At 39.0% G+C, this 18,151-nt stretch overlaps 1 protein-coding gene across 1 annotated transcript in view; it reads right to left on the bottom strand.

Annotated features, from left to right (window-relative positions):
- Positions 1–5,823: 5,823 nt before the first annotated feature.
- The window catches only part of BLNK (B-cell linker), a gene marked incomplete at its 5' end in the record, with an annotated part of 30,195 nt that continues 17,867 nt past the window's right edge, over positions 5,824–18,151 (bottom strand). Inside the window, 9 exons of the mRNA XM_010162008.1 lie at positions 5,824–6,089; positions 7,253–7,408; positions 8,386–8,469; positions 11,441–11,520; positions 14,790–14,821; positions 15,274–15,352; positions 16,137–16,179; positions 17,217–17,247; positions 17,826–17,898. Of these exons, the coding sequence (XP_010160310.1) occupies positions 5,970–6,089; positions 7,253–7,408; positions 8,386–8,469; positions 11,441–11,520; positions 14,790–14,821; positions 15,274–15,352; positions 16,137–16,179; positions 17,217–17,247; positions 17,826–17,898 (698 nt within the window). The remainder of the gene's footprint in view (positions 6,090–7,252; positions 7,409–8,385; positions 8,470–11,440; positions 11,521–14,789; positions 14,822–15,273; positions 15,353–16,136; positions 16,180–17,216; positions 17,248–17,825; positions 17,899–18,151) is intronic.

The raw sequence follows: 18,151 nt of genomic DNA, 5'->3' as shown, positions 1-18,151 counted from the left end.
CTTGTTAGCTCTTGAGTTTGTTTTTCAGGGATTGAACACTATTGTTAGCAAGTGCCTAAAAGATGTGAAGCAGTTTACATTATGTCAACTCTGTAACCATAGGTCCATATAGGGCCGTTTCCCCAATAGTTTCATTTAAACAAAGCCATATGTGAATGCTTTAAGCTATATTGCTATGCACATGACACTTGTACTATTTCTGTGCAGTTTGTCTACTTTCTTAGTGAAGTATTTTTCATATAAATTAATAAACCATGTTACGATTGTGTTAAGGTGAGCCTGAGAATGGAATCAGTTGGAAATACACAGTATATATATTCATAATGTATATGGTGTTTAAGAATGGTGAACATTCCTAATGTGTAATGACTGTCACTATTAAATTTGCTATAACTTGTGTTTACAGAATATGACTGAGCATTTATAGAAAATATTTCTATTGTGTTTAATACTCTGCCACAAACCCTGTAAGAAAGCTGGGATGTGGTGAAGTGCAAAGCACCATTTCAGGCCGTCACTGCACTGTAACTCTATTCCAGGTGGATGTAATTTGTCCCCGTAGTGACTAAATAGTATTTTCTATTCGTGTATTCAGATGAACTGCCTTTTAGGGTACCAGGACTTTGCCAAAACCAAGGCTTGAGTTATTCCTGCTTCATTTTACTGGCCAGCAGGGTAATATTCCTAGGAGCCTGCTTGCTTCCTACTTACAGGTTAGGGATAGTGATGGAGAATGTGCTTCTTATTTGTTAATGTTTATGTGAGGGTATGTAATCAAAAGACTTTATCATATTCATAGTGTCTGAGAATATACAAATGAAGTTCCTTAGTATCACAGTAATTATGTTTAGAGGCTTTGTCCTTCAGATTCTTAATGAACTCGGGAGGAGGATAGATCCAGTCTTCAGTGAGAGTGCCCGTATCATATGGCACCTTTTGCCCGAGTACTGGAAGATTACATCTTAGGTGTCTAAGTCAGTCTCCTGAAGTATTTGGGAGTACTGGAAAAACTGTCAAAACTAAATACTGGACTTGGAGAGGACTGAGACATTTAAATCTCTGAGGTTTTAGATTGTATGCAAGCCCAGGCCTTGTGACTGTTCCCATAAGGTGAAAGTGAAAATTATAAAAAAAAATTTACTTCGGTTGCTAGATTTTTTGTGATGTATCTGTTAGCAGGAAGATGCACACTAGCCTTGTAGCTGGTGAGTTATGTATTGGGGTCAGCGGAAGCACCCGACGCGGTCAGGGCAGCCTAAGTTGGGTGAACTAACATACAGTTTGTGTGTGTTCTGTATCAAAATTGAATAATTTTGTTCTGCACAATGGGCTTGAGCTCTGACATGAATTTTGCTAGGAACTTTGAAGAACACTAGTGTAGCAGTGAGGAATTGGGTTAAGAAAAAAAACCACAAAGGCATTATGAATGGTGCAAAATGTGTTAAGCTTTTCTGAGTGGAAGGGTGTATTGGCTGCTTCTGCTTGCTCTCCCATAAACCTTGAACTTGGAGCCCTGATTTCTGGACGTTGCCATTGCTTTCTTCGGCAGAAATATCTAGGAAGTTTGTTGTTAGAACCAACTTGGTGCAACTTCACTGAGGATGGCAATTTTTTGTTAACACTTAGCATTGAAATGGAAGCTCTCCTGTAGAGTTAGGGGTTTTTCTCTATATTGATGAATCGTGAAAATGACAGCTGTCTTTGGAATTTTTTCCCCTTCAGCTTGTTTTCATATGAATTGGGTGAACTTAAACAACACTGTGATAAAAGAAGATTGTAAAGCTAGGAAAAGTTGAAATAAGGTGTCACTGTCCATGGACATCCATCTCAGTCAGTGCAGAGAACTGTTGCTCCCTCTTGGGCAGTGACTTAATACTTTCAATTATGTTCTTGTGTTACTTAGTGCAGATTGCTCATGTACGGTTCTGAATATGTAATTTTTTTTGTTATGTACAAGCTTGTCCATTATGCTTTGTTAGAGGTGCCAAGAGTTTTGCACTCCTGCGGATCAGATTTCAAAGAATCTCAAGGGAGACTTTGACAAAGTTAAGATCACAGTTAATGACCATCAGGAGGAAGTTTGGCTCAAACAATCTGACCAGCGTCAGAGTGGATGGTGCAGTAGAAGGCGTAGTGACATTATACAGCTCTTCAGTGAGATGGTTAACTGCTGTAACAGTATCAGGCTTCCTTTGTACTGTCTGACTCCTGCAATGTTTGCGCATTTCTTGGCATCTTCAGTAAATGGTAAAGGTGTCTTACAAATAGCCTACAAACAAGAGTCTGTCATTACACAGCTACTCTTTATCCCTGGAGTATTGTGAACTTAGGGAAAATATATAAATCAATATGGAAAAATAGTCAATGGTCATATATTTAATGCTCGTATTGTAATGGATATATCTGATGTAACAAATTAAGGTTGCACAGGTAACCTGATTTGAAGAGTGTCTTGATTTTGAGATTTGAAGAGTGTCTTGATTTTGAGTGCTTGATTCTGCAACCAGAACATTTTAAGATCACTTGTAACATTATGCACAGAGCAAGATAAGAAAACCTTGACTTGGTTATTGTGTTTTGGGACGTACAGAAATAGCTGCAAGCATGGGGTCAACAAGAGCTTTTCCTTTGAGAAAATGTTTTGTAAACATGTAGTTGGCCTAGCCTATTTGTGTAAAGTGGCCTTAAAGAGGCCTAAAATCCAGCCCATTTTATATTCTTTGCAAGATGTGTCTTCATCAGTAAATCATGGTTTGTCTTCCTCAGTAATTCCAATGTTTTAGCAAGAAACTTGTGTTCAATATTTGTTCCAGAGCTGTTGTCATGCAAGACCTTTTTTTTTACACCACTTCCTACGAAACTCAGCCTGCTGCTGGTGGTTTAGATTGAAGAAGGAATGTAGTTTTGTAACTTGCATGTCTGAACACTTGGATTTTTGAGAAGGCAAGTTGTTACTCTTTTCATGGAACAGCATTGTCAGTGATTTGCAGTACTCATTGAACTCTCTGTATCAGGTAGGCAGACAACACTTCAGCTTTTTTGTACCTTAGTAAATACAATACTTCGCCCTGAGTAAAATAATTTTACTTGTTCTGTTTTGACCTCATTTTAAAGCCAATTTTTTAGGGCTAGTTTTAGGTCTTCCCTTCCCCCCCAAGCTGTTCAGTTAATGACAACTATATGGATGAGAAATTAGCCAACAGTATCAAAGAAATACTGGGGGAAAGGTGTGTTGAAATGTCAGAAGTCAGACTTAACATACCTCCTACCTGGTGGAAACTCCTGACAACATTAACTGGTGGCAGCTGCTTGGCACTGTAAGAGTTAGCTCTAAGGGAGTTTCAGGTACAGGATTGCACCAAGTTACCATTTCCTAGATTCTGTATGGGCTGCTGAGTCAGTAGCATCAGGATTTCTAACAAAGCACGCTCCATTCTCAGTCCCAATTTATTTTATATCCTTGCAAAATGAAAGCTTATTTTCCCTTGTTTAAATCTTCCTCTAGCTAAAATTGTGTTTCAACATATGTCTACCCCACAGTCTATCCAGGTTATGAAAGATCAAGTGGTGGAATGGAAAGCAGAATAACTTGTCTGCTTCCTTTCTTCCTGTATAAAACTGTGAGTACAGTAAAACAGGCGATCATGTAGTGGTCAGTTTTGTTGGTTTTGATGGTGTGGTTCCCCCCCACCATCCTCATGGAGCCTTATTTTGTGCCTAGGATGTTCTTACCTCAGGATCAATAGAGTATTTTGTGGAAGGTGGTGTTGTCTATCAAATCCCCACATTTGTTGTCAAAACCATAAGGTGCCGCTGTAGTGATGTTTAGTGTTTACCTAGAGCATATTTATTATTTGTAGATCAGCCCCAAAGTTACATGTAGTGATGAGCACTTGGAGCTGAGGGGCAGGAGCAGCAGTGCTTTGAGCATGGAAATTACCTTAAAAACTGATTCATGGTCTCACCTGGAAGTCTGTAGGTACCTTTTGAGTTTCACCTTTTCATGCCTTTTTTTTTTCCCCAGTTCTAGAATGATGGCGATACTACACATCTAACTCAGAAAGCAGTGTTTGAAGAACCTAGAGACTTGTGAGGAGCAAAATGTAAAGGCTAGCAAGAAACAGACAATTTTGTTAAGAACAAAGGTCAAATACCATGCAGTACATGAGCACATACAGCGAGGACTCGTAACTGAATGCAAAGTTAAATAGTGGCTGCTTTTTCATGGAGTATTTTGCACTGTGAGTATTGCTTCAAATAATAACCTGCTAAGGCGGTGTTTCATGTAACTAAATACTGGAGTGCACATATAGGAGGAGTCATTTAAACTTGCAGAGACTAGTAAGTTGTTAACACTGAGGTCTTGACTTGGCAGTCTCAATGTTACAGATATTACACTAGTACTACATGTAGTATTGGTACAATACTAATTAATACCAACTGAACAATATACTAAACATAGCATTTATGTAGTACTGTGAACAATCTGTCATAGGCAGGCTTGTGTACAGTCTCTATACATTGTTTCTTACTTTTCAGTGTCTCATTTGCCTCACATCTTTGGTAAGTAGTTGTGTTGCAGGGGGAAGAAACAGACACAGCAAGGTAGGTAGCCATGTACTGAACCCCTTTGTCATATCAGTAAGCAGTTTTTTCTAGAAGACAGGTGCATTACTTGTAGAAGTAACTGATCAAAACCACAAGGAATTATTGCAGACTACGGCTGCAGCATAGCTCTGAGTGCCTTGCTGTGAATGCAAGTCTTGGCTCAGTCTTAAATGCCTTGCAGATAATTTTAGAGACGCTGCCTAATCTGGAAGAAAAAGAACAAAGATGGTGTGTGTAAAGTGTCAGTTTTGGAAAATACCTCTAAGATGGAATTTTTTTCAGGTCCACTGAAATCAAACACCTCTAAAACTGATTAACAACTTGCTAAAAGTTTTTCATAAATGCATCAATATAATTTTCACCACTTTAACCTTTGTGGAAATTATTTTGTTCGCAATAATACACTGTCATATAACATACTTGAAAAAAGAAAAGTAGTTTTTTTTTGTGTCTGTAAACAGTAATTCTGCAAGAATTGGTTTAGCAATGAAGCAGTGCGCATGGGTCACCAAACAGCAGGCAGTTTGAAGACAAAAAGATTTGTAAGCTATTGAGCGTAATTTTATGCTAAATCTGTAAAAAGGGAGTTTTCATGATAACTGAACTTGTGAAGGAGCACATACAAGTATATACATTGAGATGTCAATGATAGTTGACTGATGCTTTCTTGCCAGAAGGATGCTAAGAACAAGTAATGTGTGGAAGCAATTGCTAGACCACAGACTTCTAGTATTTTAAATTTTATTTGCACATTTGAAAATACAAACAACAATATTAATGAAACAGAGTAAAGACGAGGAAAAGGACAACACATGTCCATTAACCTAAAACATTCCGACAGCTTTATTGCTACTAATCACATGAAGTACAGTCCTATTTTCACCTTGTACACAACATTAGGTGGAGTTGCTCAAACATCTGGGGCTGTGCACTGTGCAAAGAAATTGCTGAAAACCGTGATCGGTGGTAAACTTAACATGGAAATAGATCACTGTAGGTTTCTCATTTTTAAAGTAAAAATGTCCTACGGGAAATCTGTTTTTAAGTAGCAGTCAAAGGATCAGGCTGTAGCGTGCAGTTGCTCTTCACGTGATATTAAATAGCTGGATTGTCACAGATGGAAATCAGATGAGAGTGTATCCGCTTTGGCTTCTTGTGTATAATACACATGCTTTTCTCATAAGTGACATAGAGATGATGTTGCATTTTCAGCAAGAACTGCATCACATACTACTCAGTAGGTGCTCTTAAAGAGTATTTTCCATAATTTTGGGTTTTCTTCTTTAAATACTTGATCCACATGTTTTGGGATGTTGAAAGAAATGTTTAAAGAAAGTCTTCATTTTAGCAGTTTGGTTCAGTTAAGAAACTCTTACAATGTGTTTCAGTTTTGTAGAGTCTTTTGTGTTGTTTTGGCTGTCAATTAGAACCAGGGAGGTGTGCTGATGATTCTCTACTATTTCAGCAACACTGTCAAAGCGCTGGATAGAGAAAAAAAAAATTAGTACTGGCTTCCTTTAATGCCCTAATATTGATAGTAATCGCTGCATCAACTTCTCTTACCATTGAAGAGAGTGGAGCTATGGCTGTTACCAAGTGAGATGATCTGCCTTTTACTAAAAGCACTGATAACTGCTCTTGATCCTGATATTAGTCATAAACAGATGAAATCTAGACAATGGAAGATATTGTGGCCACTAGCTGTCTCATCTCATGCTCCTCTCTTTGCAATGGCCACCTGCACAAACTGAACCACAGAGGTTGTTACATGCCATATGAAATGGACGCTGCTTTCAGTTTAATACATACCAGGCTGTAGACTGCAGCCGTTTGGAAGCTGCTTTACTTGTGGTTCAGCCACCTCAGTTGGAGGTAAGGCTGTCTCCAGGCGTAATATGGCACAGCCAGCCATTAATAGGAACTGTTATGCAGTCTTAATGGTTGTAAATTAACATCCAGAATCTGCTAGGTCTGTTACTGTTCCTTTTGGTCTTTGAATAAATACAGGTTTTGGACTATCGTTCTGTTTTTCCCCTGAGGTAATTTTTGACCCTTTGTTGAGGGCCAGATGAGTTCCAGGCTATTGTTTATTCTGTAACCTCAAAACCATTGCCTGGGAGGCAGATAATTAGGCTAAGGCAAGGCTACTTTCACAACCCTGAAAAAACTACTCTCTGCAGCAATAACAGTTTTTTTGGTATTTGGATTCCAAGTTTCTGTTTTGCTGTCAGAGTAATTGTCTGTGTTGTATAATAGCCAACCAGTGATATTTGCACCCTAGAATAAGAGTTTAGTGTTTTCTTTATGTATTGTCACTCTTCTTTTTATTTTTGTGGCTGTTTTTCCTTTGCCATTTTCTAAGAAACTCAGTCTTGTGTATAAGGTGAATAGGGGACTATAAACAGCTGGAGAATTTATCTAGCAGCTACAGCTCTGATCCTGATACTCACAGAACTGTTTCAAAAAGTTATGTTTTAAACTTGATCTGTGGTTTTAATTACAGTATACAGGAGCTGATGTTACACTGGTTTCTCCAGCTTGATAGATCAGTCATTGTATTCGATACACTTATCTTGATACATGAAGAATCCTGTTAGAGTTAGTGCAATATATCTTAATCTCTCCTCCCGCTGCCCCATCTCACCTCTTCACCATTTTTTTCTCTGCCCAGTGCATATTGCCTTGTGGATTCAATGAATCGTATGGGAATGTTGTATACTCTTCTATTGTAAAACACCACCAGTGTGTACGGTTGTCGTGAATCCTGTCCAGAACTCTTTCTTACTAGAAAAGATCCATCCTAAAGAGAGAAAAGTAGTAAGTGTATTGAGCTTACTTTTTCCAACAACTTAGTTTGGTTTTAGCTTAATATAATCCTTATTAGAATTAAACCCTCTTCTCCCATTAGAAAAACTACAGCAGGAGATGGGAAGTAACGTGTTCCTGCTGTCCAACACTAACTTACAAAGGTGCCATATAAGAGTCACCTTTGCTGCTGCCTGTTCTCTCTTGACCAGAAAAAGAAGAAATAAGCACATGGTGTGTGCTTCACACAGTCTGTTGGGGTCCACAGATTATTAGGAAATGCAGTTAGTGTCAGTGGCAATAGGTAGGCGAGAAGGCAGTGAGAGGCGGAGATCCTGTTTCTGCAGGGCTGTGGGAAGCCCTCTGATAAAAGACCAGCACGTAGAGCTACCGACACTGTAACCCAGTGCTCACTAGGCAGCGGTAGCCTACAGTGGTGGTAAACTCCAGTGCTCTGCAAGAGTGGAAACGTACCTGATGCTGAGGATGCAACTCTACGTTACTATCCCTTCTGTGATTCTAGCTTTTGTACGAAGAGTAGTTGAGAGAACTCTGTCTCCAAACACCTAAATGCCTAGCGTTGCTATTTCAAAGTGCATAAGCAGCATCAGCCTTTCCAAACAGCAGCTGTTTTTCCATGAGCCATTGGACAGTGGTGGAGATCACTAAGTCACAGGGCTTTGCCTTCCATTTTAGTGGATGCATGCGAGATACCACATCTTCCTCACCTCTCATCTGCAACAGCTTTCTCTACACTGCGCCAGGCTTTGAGTTACACTAATGCAACTCTGTATTGGCATGGAAACCATAGCTAGTTTTACCACAGTAATTTCACGTTTGACAGTATTTGCATTGCACAGTATTCTGACCTGTTCAGAATCCAACTGATATTCTTAGAATATTTCTGGTTATATTTTGATTTTTTTTTATATGAAGTTTTTGTAAGATAGACATTCTTTAAAAGTGACCTACCTTGTTTGATCGGTACAATGCATCTTCTGCTGTTTTCCTATCACAGACAGCAGCATACCATGCTTTACTATGAACACCAGCATCCTGGAAAGAGAAACAGTCTTTCACATGTAAAATACTAATGATGATGATGATAAAGAAATATGGCCTGTAGGGGGGTTACTACTACATAATCACAACTGAGAACAACTCATGCAGAATGCTTTAGAACACAGAATTTAGAAAATTCTTTGCCAGGAGCTCACTGTTTTTGTTGGATAGCGGTAGGACAAATAAGAACTGATGTGTCAAAACTCTGATAACGGATATGTGATAGAAGGCTGATATGACGAGAGAAGGATACCTTGAAGAAAGCAGTTAAGTTCAACTGGAGGATAGTTTGGTGTTTTTAAAGCAGGAAGCTATTCTAGTTGAGTTTAAAGAGGGTATCCAGGAAATGTTGACGCATAAATTGTCTGCTAACAGTTTAAATGCCGCTCACCTGTGGACTAGCTAATGAAATGTCCAGATTTGGTAGGCATCAAAGGTTTGGGAATGAAGTTTCCCAAATACTTGATGTTGTTTGTGAACATGATCACAGTTGCCTCTATCTGGAGAGCATGGATGTTGGATAAGTGCATTTTTTGCCCTATTTGTTGTTATTAAATAAGGACAAATTGATGGAGTCCTGCAAAACAGAGGAATAATGAATATCTTTCCTTTACTAATACAGCAGTTCAGCCCCCAGTGCTTTCACCTCAGACACAAGATACAGATTCAGTTCTGGTTCTCTGTTGGACTGAGTCTGAATATACCCTTATATTTGAAGCAGTGCTCTTATCTAAAAGGCATAAAACCAGGCTTTCTTTGGAGCAGGATTACATCTGTGGCAGAATACAAGAGTGGATTATGTTTTACAACGTATCTCTTGGGTGCCTCATTTCTGTATGCTAACCACTGCAAACGCCTCACTAACATCATCCTCTCCATTCTGTTAAATGCTTGGCAGTGTTCTGTGTAGTAAGTGAACTTAACCTGTTCCGCCAGTGAAAAACAAAGGTCTTCATGGATGGGGGCATAGGTGCAGACCTGAGGATACAAAGGTAGAATGACTGGCACCCTAAAGACAGGCAGGTTCTGCTTTAGAAGATAAAAGCTTTCGTAGCAAAGGAAGTGCAAAGATAAAAACGTGGGGAGGTTATGGCAGTTGGGAGTAGTACGAGACTATAATTTGAGTAAAAAGTGGTAGAAAACTGGGTAGTAAAGTGATGTAGACTTAAATGTACATTTGGGAGCAGGAGTGGAGTTTAGGGGAAAGGTATGGGGGATTTTAAGTATGAAAAGAAATGATGCCCAAGGGAAGGACAGGATGAGGGATTAGAAGCAACACAAGAGCTATGAATTACCAGACTTCAGTAGCTAGATTAACTAGCAGGTTCTTAGATTTGCTCAAACCATAACATATTACTTTACCTCCAAAGTTCTTGGATGTATTTCTGAAGTGACACTATTCATTGGATAAAGATGGGGTGAGGGGAATTGCAAGTATGCAAGATACTCAGCCACTCAGAGAATGTGTCTAGTAAATCAGTCTTTGTTCAACAGAACAAGGAACTGCCCCAGGGCCTTTCTTCGAGCAGTATCTGTGACCTATCATCCAAAAGCAGAGAGCTGCTGCCAAAGTCTGGGTGGGAACCAAACAAATAATGAACCTTATGGGCGTGACTCATGTCTGCAAGCACCTGTGTTGTGCAGGATGCTACAGTAAGTTATACCACTGTACGTAACTGGTGGGAAAATAACACTAGCTGACTTTTTTTTTTTGAATTGGATATTTTATTAAGCTCTGGTTTTGCCCATGGCTGTTGTATGAAAGGTGCAAATACAATTGCTACAAGCTGTTTATTTCATGTCTGCTAGATTATTTATTTGAAAGCAATTTTTTAAAAAATAATATCCAGTATGACATACTGTTAAAATTTTTGCAGAACTTCGAGTCCTTTGTGCTGTTCTCTGTTGTATTATCTTCGTCATGTCAGGCTTTAGAACTTTTAAAGTTATTGGCTCTGCACAACAGAGCCTTTGTTTTGCACTCAACAGAACTATTTTTACCTTGCTTGTGACTGCTAGGCTAGTAAGAATGGCTTCCTGCATTTTGTAGTCTCCATCCAAAGTGAGAGTAAGGGCAATAGCAACAAAATGAAAATAACTTTTCCTTTACTTAGATTATTCAAAGCTTACTGTCGCAATGCGACACAGAAAAAAAAAAAAAGAGTTGGTCATAAAACTGACAGCATTAATTGTAATGAGAAGAGGTTTGTTTAAAGGAACAGAAAGGAGTAAGACTTGGGAGGGACTAACACGTGTAGGGGGAGGTATTGCAGGATCCTCCCAAAGGGCCAGCAGTGACTTTCTTCTCTGCTGATACCACAAACCGCAATACACAGGGCAGTGTTCATAGAAGTGATTCTACCCTCTGCATCTTGCTGTGTTGGGCCAGTCAGTACAGCATCCCCCTTTCCTCTTACAGATTTCTGGGATTTTAGCCCACCTCATCAGTGCAGGCTAATGCTAATAAGCTGCAGATGGCTTCATTGTATCTGCTTGCTGCACATTTGGGTTTTTTTTCAGGATGGTATATACAGCTATAAAGTTAGGGAAAAATAGCAATTAGTAACTCTATAGCCATCTATATCAAAGACTAAAGTACCTCACCAGAGATTTCATTGTTTCAAATGATGTTGAGGTAGTATGAGCTTGGGAGTCAGCAACACCTGAAACTAAGAAGCTTGTTTGGGTTTTGTTTTAACTGACTGGTGGAGTGCCAAAGTTGGTATAATGCTATTTTATGTATTTTTCCAGTATGTTAAAGCTCTCCTGTGCTCCGAGTATTTTTTGTATGAAAGCTAACATTCAGATCATTTGTGCTAAAGAAAATCCTTACTTCAAAAAGGGACATGGATGCCCTCCACAGGAGTAGTATGATTTTTATTTAGAAAGGGGAGAGGGATGGAAATACTACTTTAAAGTAAAGGATACAAAGATTTCTCTAACATGAATTTAGCTAATGTTATACCTGGTCTGCAGAACTTGAAGTAGATAAAATGCTGCTGCGAGGGGAAGTACCCAGAGATTGGTTTGCAGCTTCTGGCACTTCTAGAAAAGAGAACAACATGCCTAAGTTTTCAAAGTATGTTTGTTATGCTGTAAGAAATTGATTTGTTACAAGGACTTTGGAAGATCTGGAAACACTTGACCTTTGGTATCACTCAGGAAACTTGCTTATGAGAAACAGTTTGGTTAACAACTTGGTTAACAGCCAGAGCTAGACTTAAAATGCAAAAAAACCCACCCACCACCACCTAGGTGAATCAGTGTACCAATAGAAAAAAGCAATGCAGGAACACAAAAAGCACTCCGTCCAGTGTGAGAAGTAATCATATAGATGAGGGAGTCACAAAAACAAATGCAGCTCAGAGATAATCTTTTGCTAATTTATTCCAACTGAAGTGTTTTTCTATGAGTGCAAGGAGTTTAGACAGCTAAATACAGAAGCAGAACTAGTAGAAAAGATTATGAATTATAATTGTAATAAGAAAGTATAACAGAAAATAGTTATTAGAGCTGAAATACATGCCAGTTTAAGAAGTTAGAAGGGAAATGGTTGAGTAGTGTTGCATAATAATATGATAAATAAGTACAGATAATTGTTTTCTGGTAAAACAGAATCCTGTTAGAGATAGTATAGGTGTCTGCTGTAGGTGCTTGGGATCAGAATTGGGTACAATCAATATAATAATAGAGAACACAATTGTATAAAGTTGAGTGTTACTCTGTTATTACGGAGGTTTTATTTCCTGATGCTTGTATTTATTGGGGTAAAAATGCTTCTAGGATTGTTAGCACTCACCTATTCCTGGGCATGATACTTTACAGACTGCATTATCAAATCTTTTCTAATATAATTCTGATTTAGATTGTGGTTTCATAAAGTGATAAGATTGCTATAGAGGCAGTCATACAGTGACTCAGTCAAAAAATTCAGTTGGACTGGAGAGCTCAAAGACACCTGCATAAAGTAGGTTTAGAACTTATTTTGTGGTAAAGATATAGCTGTTTCAAAGCTGCATTCCAAGTAGAGGGGAGACATGGATGAGCAGTTCCAGCTCTCAGTAAATGATCAAACACTTGAGGAAAGCTATTGAATTTAAGAATTTTGGGGGTTTTATGTCAAATTTTGACTGACCAGCTGCCAAAGCTACAGCTGAAAGTTGGTATGAATGAAGTAAGAGTTGCTAGAAGTCGGTGAATTGGAATTTACAAAAGAAAATTAGAGTAAGTAGTAAGAGGTTCTTTAGCTGTGTAAAAAGGAAAGGTACTAGAGTGATTGTAGTTCTCGTACAGAAATGGAAATTTCCACAACCAAAGTGGAAGCAAAACTCAAAGATCTTGGTACAGTTGAATTGGTGGGACCAGATAATCTTTATCCCAGGAATTTCAAGAACTGCTTCATAAAATTACAGTGCTGGTAACAATTAGTTTAAATAAATTTCAAGTCAGGGTAGTACTGTATGATTAAAGAACACCAAACATAATTGCTATACTTGAAGAAGTGACCTGAGCAACTGCAGGCCTTTTTGTCTGACTCCACAGAATAAGAGGCCCTAGAAGAGAATTTGAAGGAAAGAACCTTATGATTTGGAGATAAAGGCACAGCTAGCAAGAGAAAATCTGAAGTTTACCCAAGTAGATAAAATGTTATAGCGCTTTCATAAAACTACAGAATTCTACAGAGAGGGAATATGGTACTGTACTTACTGTGGACTTCAGTAGAGCATTTGATATTGTGCCATACAGGAAATTAGTACTTTTTGAGAAGAAGAGTTAGTACTAGGCTTGTATGGTGACAAGGAAGAGATGGCAGGTTATGCTGAAGGGACATTAGTGATTGGGACCAACTGTATCTGTGATTAGGTTGTTATTGGACCTGGCACAGAATAAGAGTGTGTTAAAGAAAGTTTACTAATCAGAGCATCATTTAGCACTAGATGACCTCAAAGAATAGTTACACTTGAGGGATTAGTAAGAATTTATGCTACAAGTTGAAGCACATCAGCTGTGTGACAGGAGCAGGCAAACTTGAGAGCATCAGCCTATTAAAATGAATATGAACCATTACTATACTTTCACAGCATAGGAGATGTAATTGCCACATACATCAAGCAAACATTTCCAGGAAATAGACGAAAGTACTAACAACAGCACTTAAGCTTAAACTGCATTACATGCAGATTTCTGTGTGCAATTCTCATCGTCCATTTACAGTGCAAGATGTGTTCAGACTCAAATATATGCAAAAAAGGGCTTGTGAGAAGGTCAGACAAATGTCTACTAACAAGAGACTAGAAAAATGTTAGCTCTAGTTTACGCTTCTGTGCAAAGAATCATAGAATGGTTTGGGTTGGAAGGGACCTTAAAGATCATCTAGTTCCAACCCCCCTGCCATGGGCAGGGACACCTTCCGCTAGACCAGGTTGCTCAAAGACACATCCAGCCTGGCCTTGAAGACATCCAGGGATGGGGCATCCACAGCTTCTCTGGGCAACCTGTTCCAGTGCCTCACCACCCGCTCTGTGAAGTATTTCTTCCTGATACCTAATCTAAACCGCCCTGATTTCAATTTGTACCCGTTACCCCTTGTCCTGTCACTACAGGCGCACCCTTGTAGGCCCCCTTCAGATACTGGAAAGCTGCAATGAGGTCTCCTCGGAGCCTCCTCTTCTCAAGGCTGAAAAAGCCCAATTCTTGCAGCCTTTCATCATAGCAGAGGTGCTCCAGCCCTCTGAGCATCTTCGTGGCCTCCTCTGGACTCGCTCCAAGTGGTCAATATCCTTCTGATATTGAGGGCTTATTACCTAATTTGTTTTGAGCTGTTAATGGAAATGAAATCCCTCTTTCAAAGTATTACAGAAGAGCTTTAGCTTTGCTGTTATAAAGATACCTTCTTTCAACCCCTCCCCCCCGGAAAGAAAGAGTAACTTGCTGGATGCAATAATAATTTGTCTGGCTTCTAGGCAACAGAAGCCTGGAACAACCCAGAGTTGTCATATTTAGGGTTCTTCTGTGGCAAAGATAGAATCTTTATTATGATGGGAACTGACCCTAACTGCCTTTGTTAGAAATTTTCAGTAGTCAGATGGGAATAAAGCACCCAATTTCCATTGATTTATACAATAATCCTTACATACTCCCTTAATTTTACTAGCAGAGCTAAGCCCCTGGATACTTGATCTCCTCTTTGTATGCATTATACACAAATATTGATTCCAAACTAATGAATATGCATGGCATCTTGAAATAATTCAAATTTTAATTTGAAATTGCAAGTTAAACGCATTTTAATTCAAAATGTGTATTATACTTACTTGGCAGAATTGAGGACTTTTGGAGTAAAGGCCTGAAATAAACATAGAGATTACAGAAAGGTCTGAGATCATCTACCCAATTCTGAAAATATTAAAATTGTGTATCTGAAGCATGGAGCGGTAGAATGTGATCCATCTTACCCATTTGTCCATTGAGAAATAAGGGCCAGACATAGGTATTTAAAAAAAAAATCATATCCCACGAGTACTGGCAATTAGGAATTTAAACATCTGGTTTAAATCTCTATCACCTAATGAGGGATTATATCCTCTTATGCTTTGTGGTGGTGGTTATAGTATTTGGGTGCATTTGCCATGTTTTATTTTTTGGTATTGTGGGGCTTCAAGAAACATGATTTTCAGAAGGTAAAAGACCACTACCGAGAAAACAGTGCTGCCCTTTGAACTTCTCCCAGCTGTGCTCAGACCAAGCAGTAGGAACTGGTGTATTGAAATATCAAAAGATGATGAAAAAGGATTTTACTTTTGGGAACCACTTGGAAGGGGTGGAAGCACAAACTCTTGGCTGGAACCTCGCCGTCGTTCTGGTGCTGCAGGTTTTTCTGTAGTTTGGGAAAACAAATTCTAGAGTCAAGATTTCTTTAAAAACACACTGTCCCAGATAAGAGAGTCCTAGCAGTTGAAGGAGGGTTTCTTTTATTGTCATAACTTCTGGGGGGTTTCCTTACACGGCAGCTTGCCATCCCGCTGCTTGCTTTACTGACTAGCAGCACAGCACCACATTTCTGGGCAAACGGCTGCGCTGTGAGCGCCTGCAGGAGCTCAGCGGGAGACTTGCCTTCCAGTGGCAAGTTGTGTGACTCGGGGAGGTTGTGGGGCGAGCTGCTTGCGAGTGCTCAGCCAGAGGAGGTGCAGCTGGCTGGCTGCATCCAACCTGTGTGGTAGACAACAGCCTCCGCTGGGTTTTTGCCTGGAGGAGCTGCTGCCTCGCACAGCGGTGAGATGCATTTTCTACCTGTGCGAGGGACTGGCTCTTGCCAGGAGTCAGCTCCATGTAAGGTGGTTCTTGCCAAGTTCAGAATGATGCACTTGCACTTTGCCTCCTTTCCCCCTTCCCCACACTGAGGGCCATATGGCATGTTGCTGGTCTGCTATGTTGTACGTTACCCTGCCCATAACCTCAATAGTTTTACTGTGTCTGCTTTTAGAGAACAATGATACTCAGTTTAACTAAGGCTGGCCAGATCCAGGTGAAAACTGCTAAAACCACCAGTCTCAAAAATCTAGAGTAAATTGAATGTGGTCATGTTTGTTTCATGTTTTTAACAAAAAGAAAATTAAATTCTGATACACATCACCTTTCTCACAATAGTGGAGATAGTTTACCTTCATTTGCAGTTAAGGTCTCTCTGGAAGGTAAACATGGTTTCTGAAATAAAACGGAAACCAAATATTAAACAGCACGTCACTTGTACAGCAAATGTTCATCTTTTCCTGTTTTTTTGTGAACTAGTTTACTTTTAGAATTGACAGCATCCTGTAGGGATTAGGAGGCAGGGACACGGCCATTCTATGAAGAGCCTCTAGTTGTATGACCTTGAAGCTTGGGATTTTGCAAAGTAGATTTGGAAAGAGTCCCAGTTTCTGTGTCTAAATAGATGGACAAAAGTAAAATCTAGGGATCTGTGCCTTTTTTTTTTTTTTAACCTCCCATCAGTAGGTTTACGCTGTAACAAATGGTTCATTCTCATCTCAAGTCCAAAAATGAAAAGCCCATCCCAAACACCTGAGAACCAAAATTTGAGTATTTTCATCTTTGTCAAACTATGCTCACAAATGTCTGAATGCATTTCTTTCTCCTGAAAGTTAAATTGTCAGTTTAGCTCACAGGAAAAACTTGCCCAATCTTCTAGTTTCACTTTTTTGGTTTTCATTTTGAAACAATAAGCTGTCAGTTTCAAAACAATCTTTACATGAATTTCTTTGAAAGTTTCAACCAGTTCTCTTACTTTCTCATGCAAAAGGTTAGGGATATTTTTCTAATGATGAAACACAACTTGAAAACCCCCTGACAAATTCTGCTAAAATCCCGCATCTTTCTTGATCTGTCGCTCTCACAATATCCATGTTCTCCATGTGCAGCTCTGCATATTTAAGGGAATACTTCTGAATGGACTGTGTTTCCATTTATTTCTCATTTTACTAATTTCTTGCACTGTGTTAGTTGTCACATCCTAGAGTATTGAATCCCAACATCCCTTTAATCAAAATGTTTTTCTGCTTGAGCTTTCTCACTGCTGCTTAGTTCATGTAACAGTACTCAAGTACTTATTTTCTTTATAACTCCCTCTTTCCCCTGTTCTTCTTATGCATTTATGTTGTACACAGACTCATGATAAAATTAAGTTTCATAATAAATTAATCACCTGTAAAATAGTTTGATTATGCAATTACAAGTCAACTTACTGGTGAATTTACAGCATTAGAAGTTTTCTTTCTTCAGATTGGAGGAAAAAGAAAAAAATACTATGATTACTTAGCAGACTTATGAATTCATTTAGCAACTAAGCATCAGGTTCATTGATTCCTAGGATATTTCTGGCCAAGATGCGATGCATCTACTTATTGGATAGCTGTAGCAGTTGGGGGGTGGGAAGAAAGAATAAAAAAAGAACAAGGGTATCAGATGTAACGTGTTTTCAAGAAAGATAATTATGATATGGAAGGAAGCTGCACTGTGCAATACAGCTTGGGTAGGGCAGAAGAGTTCTAATAAAACAACAACTTTCTGCATTTACAGGCATGCATGTGCTGTTGCTGCAGTATATGACTAAATTAAGCAGCATCTGCCATCAGTGGCAGGCAGTGAAGGGTAATGCCACTGACATATGAACAGTATTCCTCCAGAAATAACAAAATAATACCTTGCCTTTACCTAGTGAAGGTATCTTTCATGAACAGCAATAAAAATTACTCCCAAATTCTGATTGCCATACACGAGGATAGGAGTTAGCACCTAATAGACCTATTAACCCCATCACCATCAGAGAAGTTGTTTTTTTATTTTTTACTCACAGGCCCCTTGGTAATGGAGATGGAGCTGCTCCAGTGGGAAATCTGGATTTCTGCGTGTTATTGAAGCTGTGATCTAGAGAAGCAAATGACATACTTAGTATAAGATATTAGCTGTATCTGAACAGTGGCTTTCACTCACTGCCATTTCAGTATTAAAGGTAATACAAGTAAAAAACATCCATTGGATAATTTTTGTCTTAACATGTTTTCACTCTGATTATACTAGGAAACAATTTGGTAACATTTCTCGCTTATTGCTGACTTCTACAGATAAAATTTACACTGACACAACCTACTACATGCTATATTAAGGTCACCAGTGACAC

Source organism: Eurypyga helias, unplaced genomic scaffold, assembly GCF_000690775.1.
Source record: "Eurypyga helias isolate BGI_N326 unplaced genomic scaffold, ASM69077v1 scaffold15872, whole genome shotgun sequence".
NCBI lineage: Eukaryota > Metazoa > Chordata > Aves > Eurypygiformes > Eurypygidae > Eurypyga > Eurypyga helias.
The sequence above is the reverse complement of the archived record's forward strand: the minus strand, read 5'-3'. Positions and strand labels throughout refer to the sequence as shown.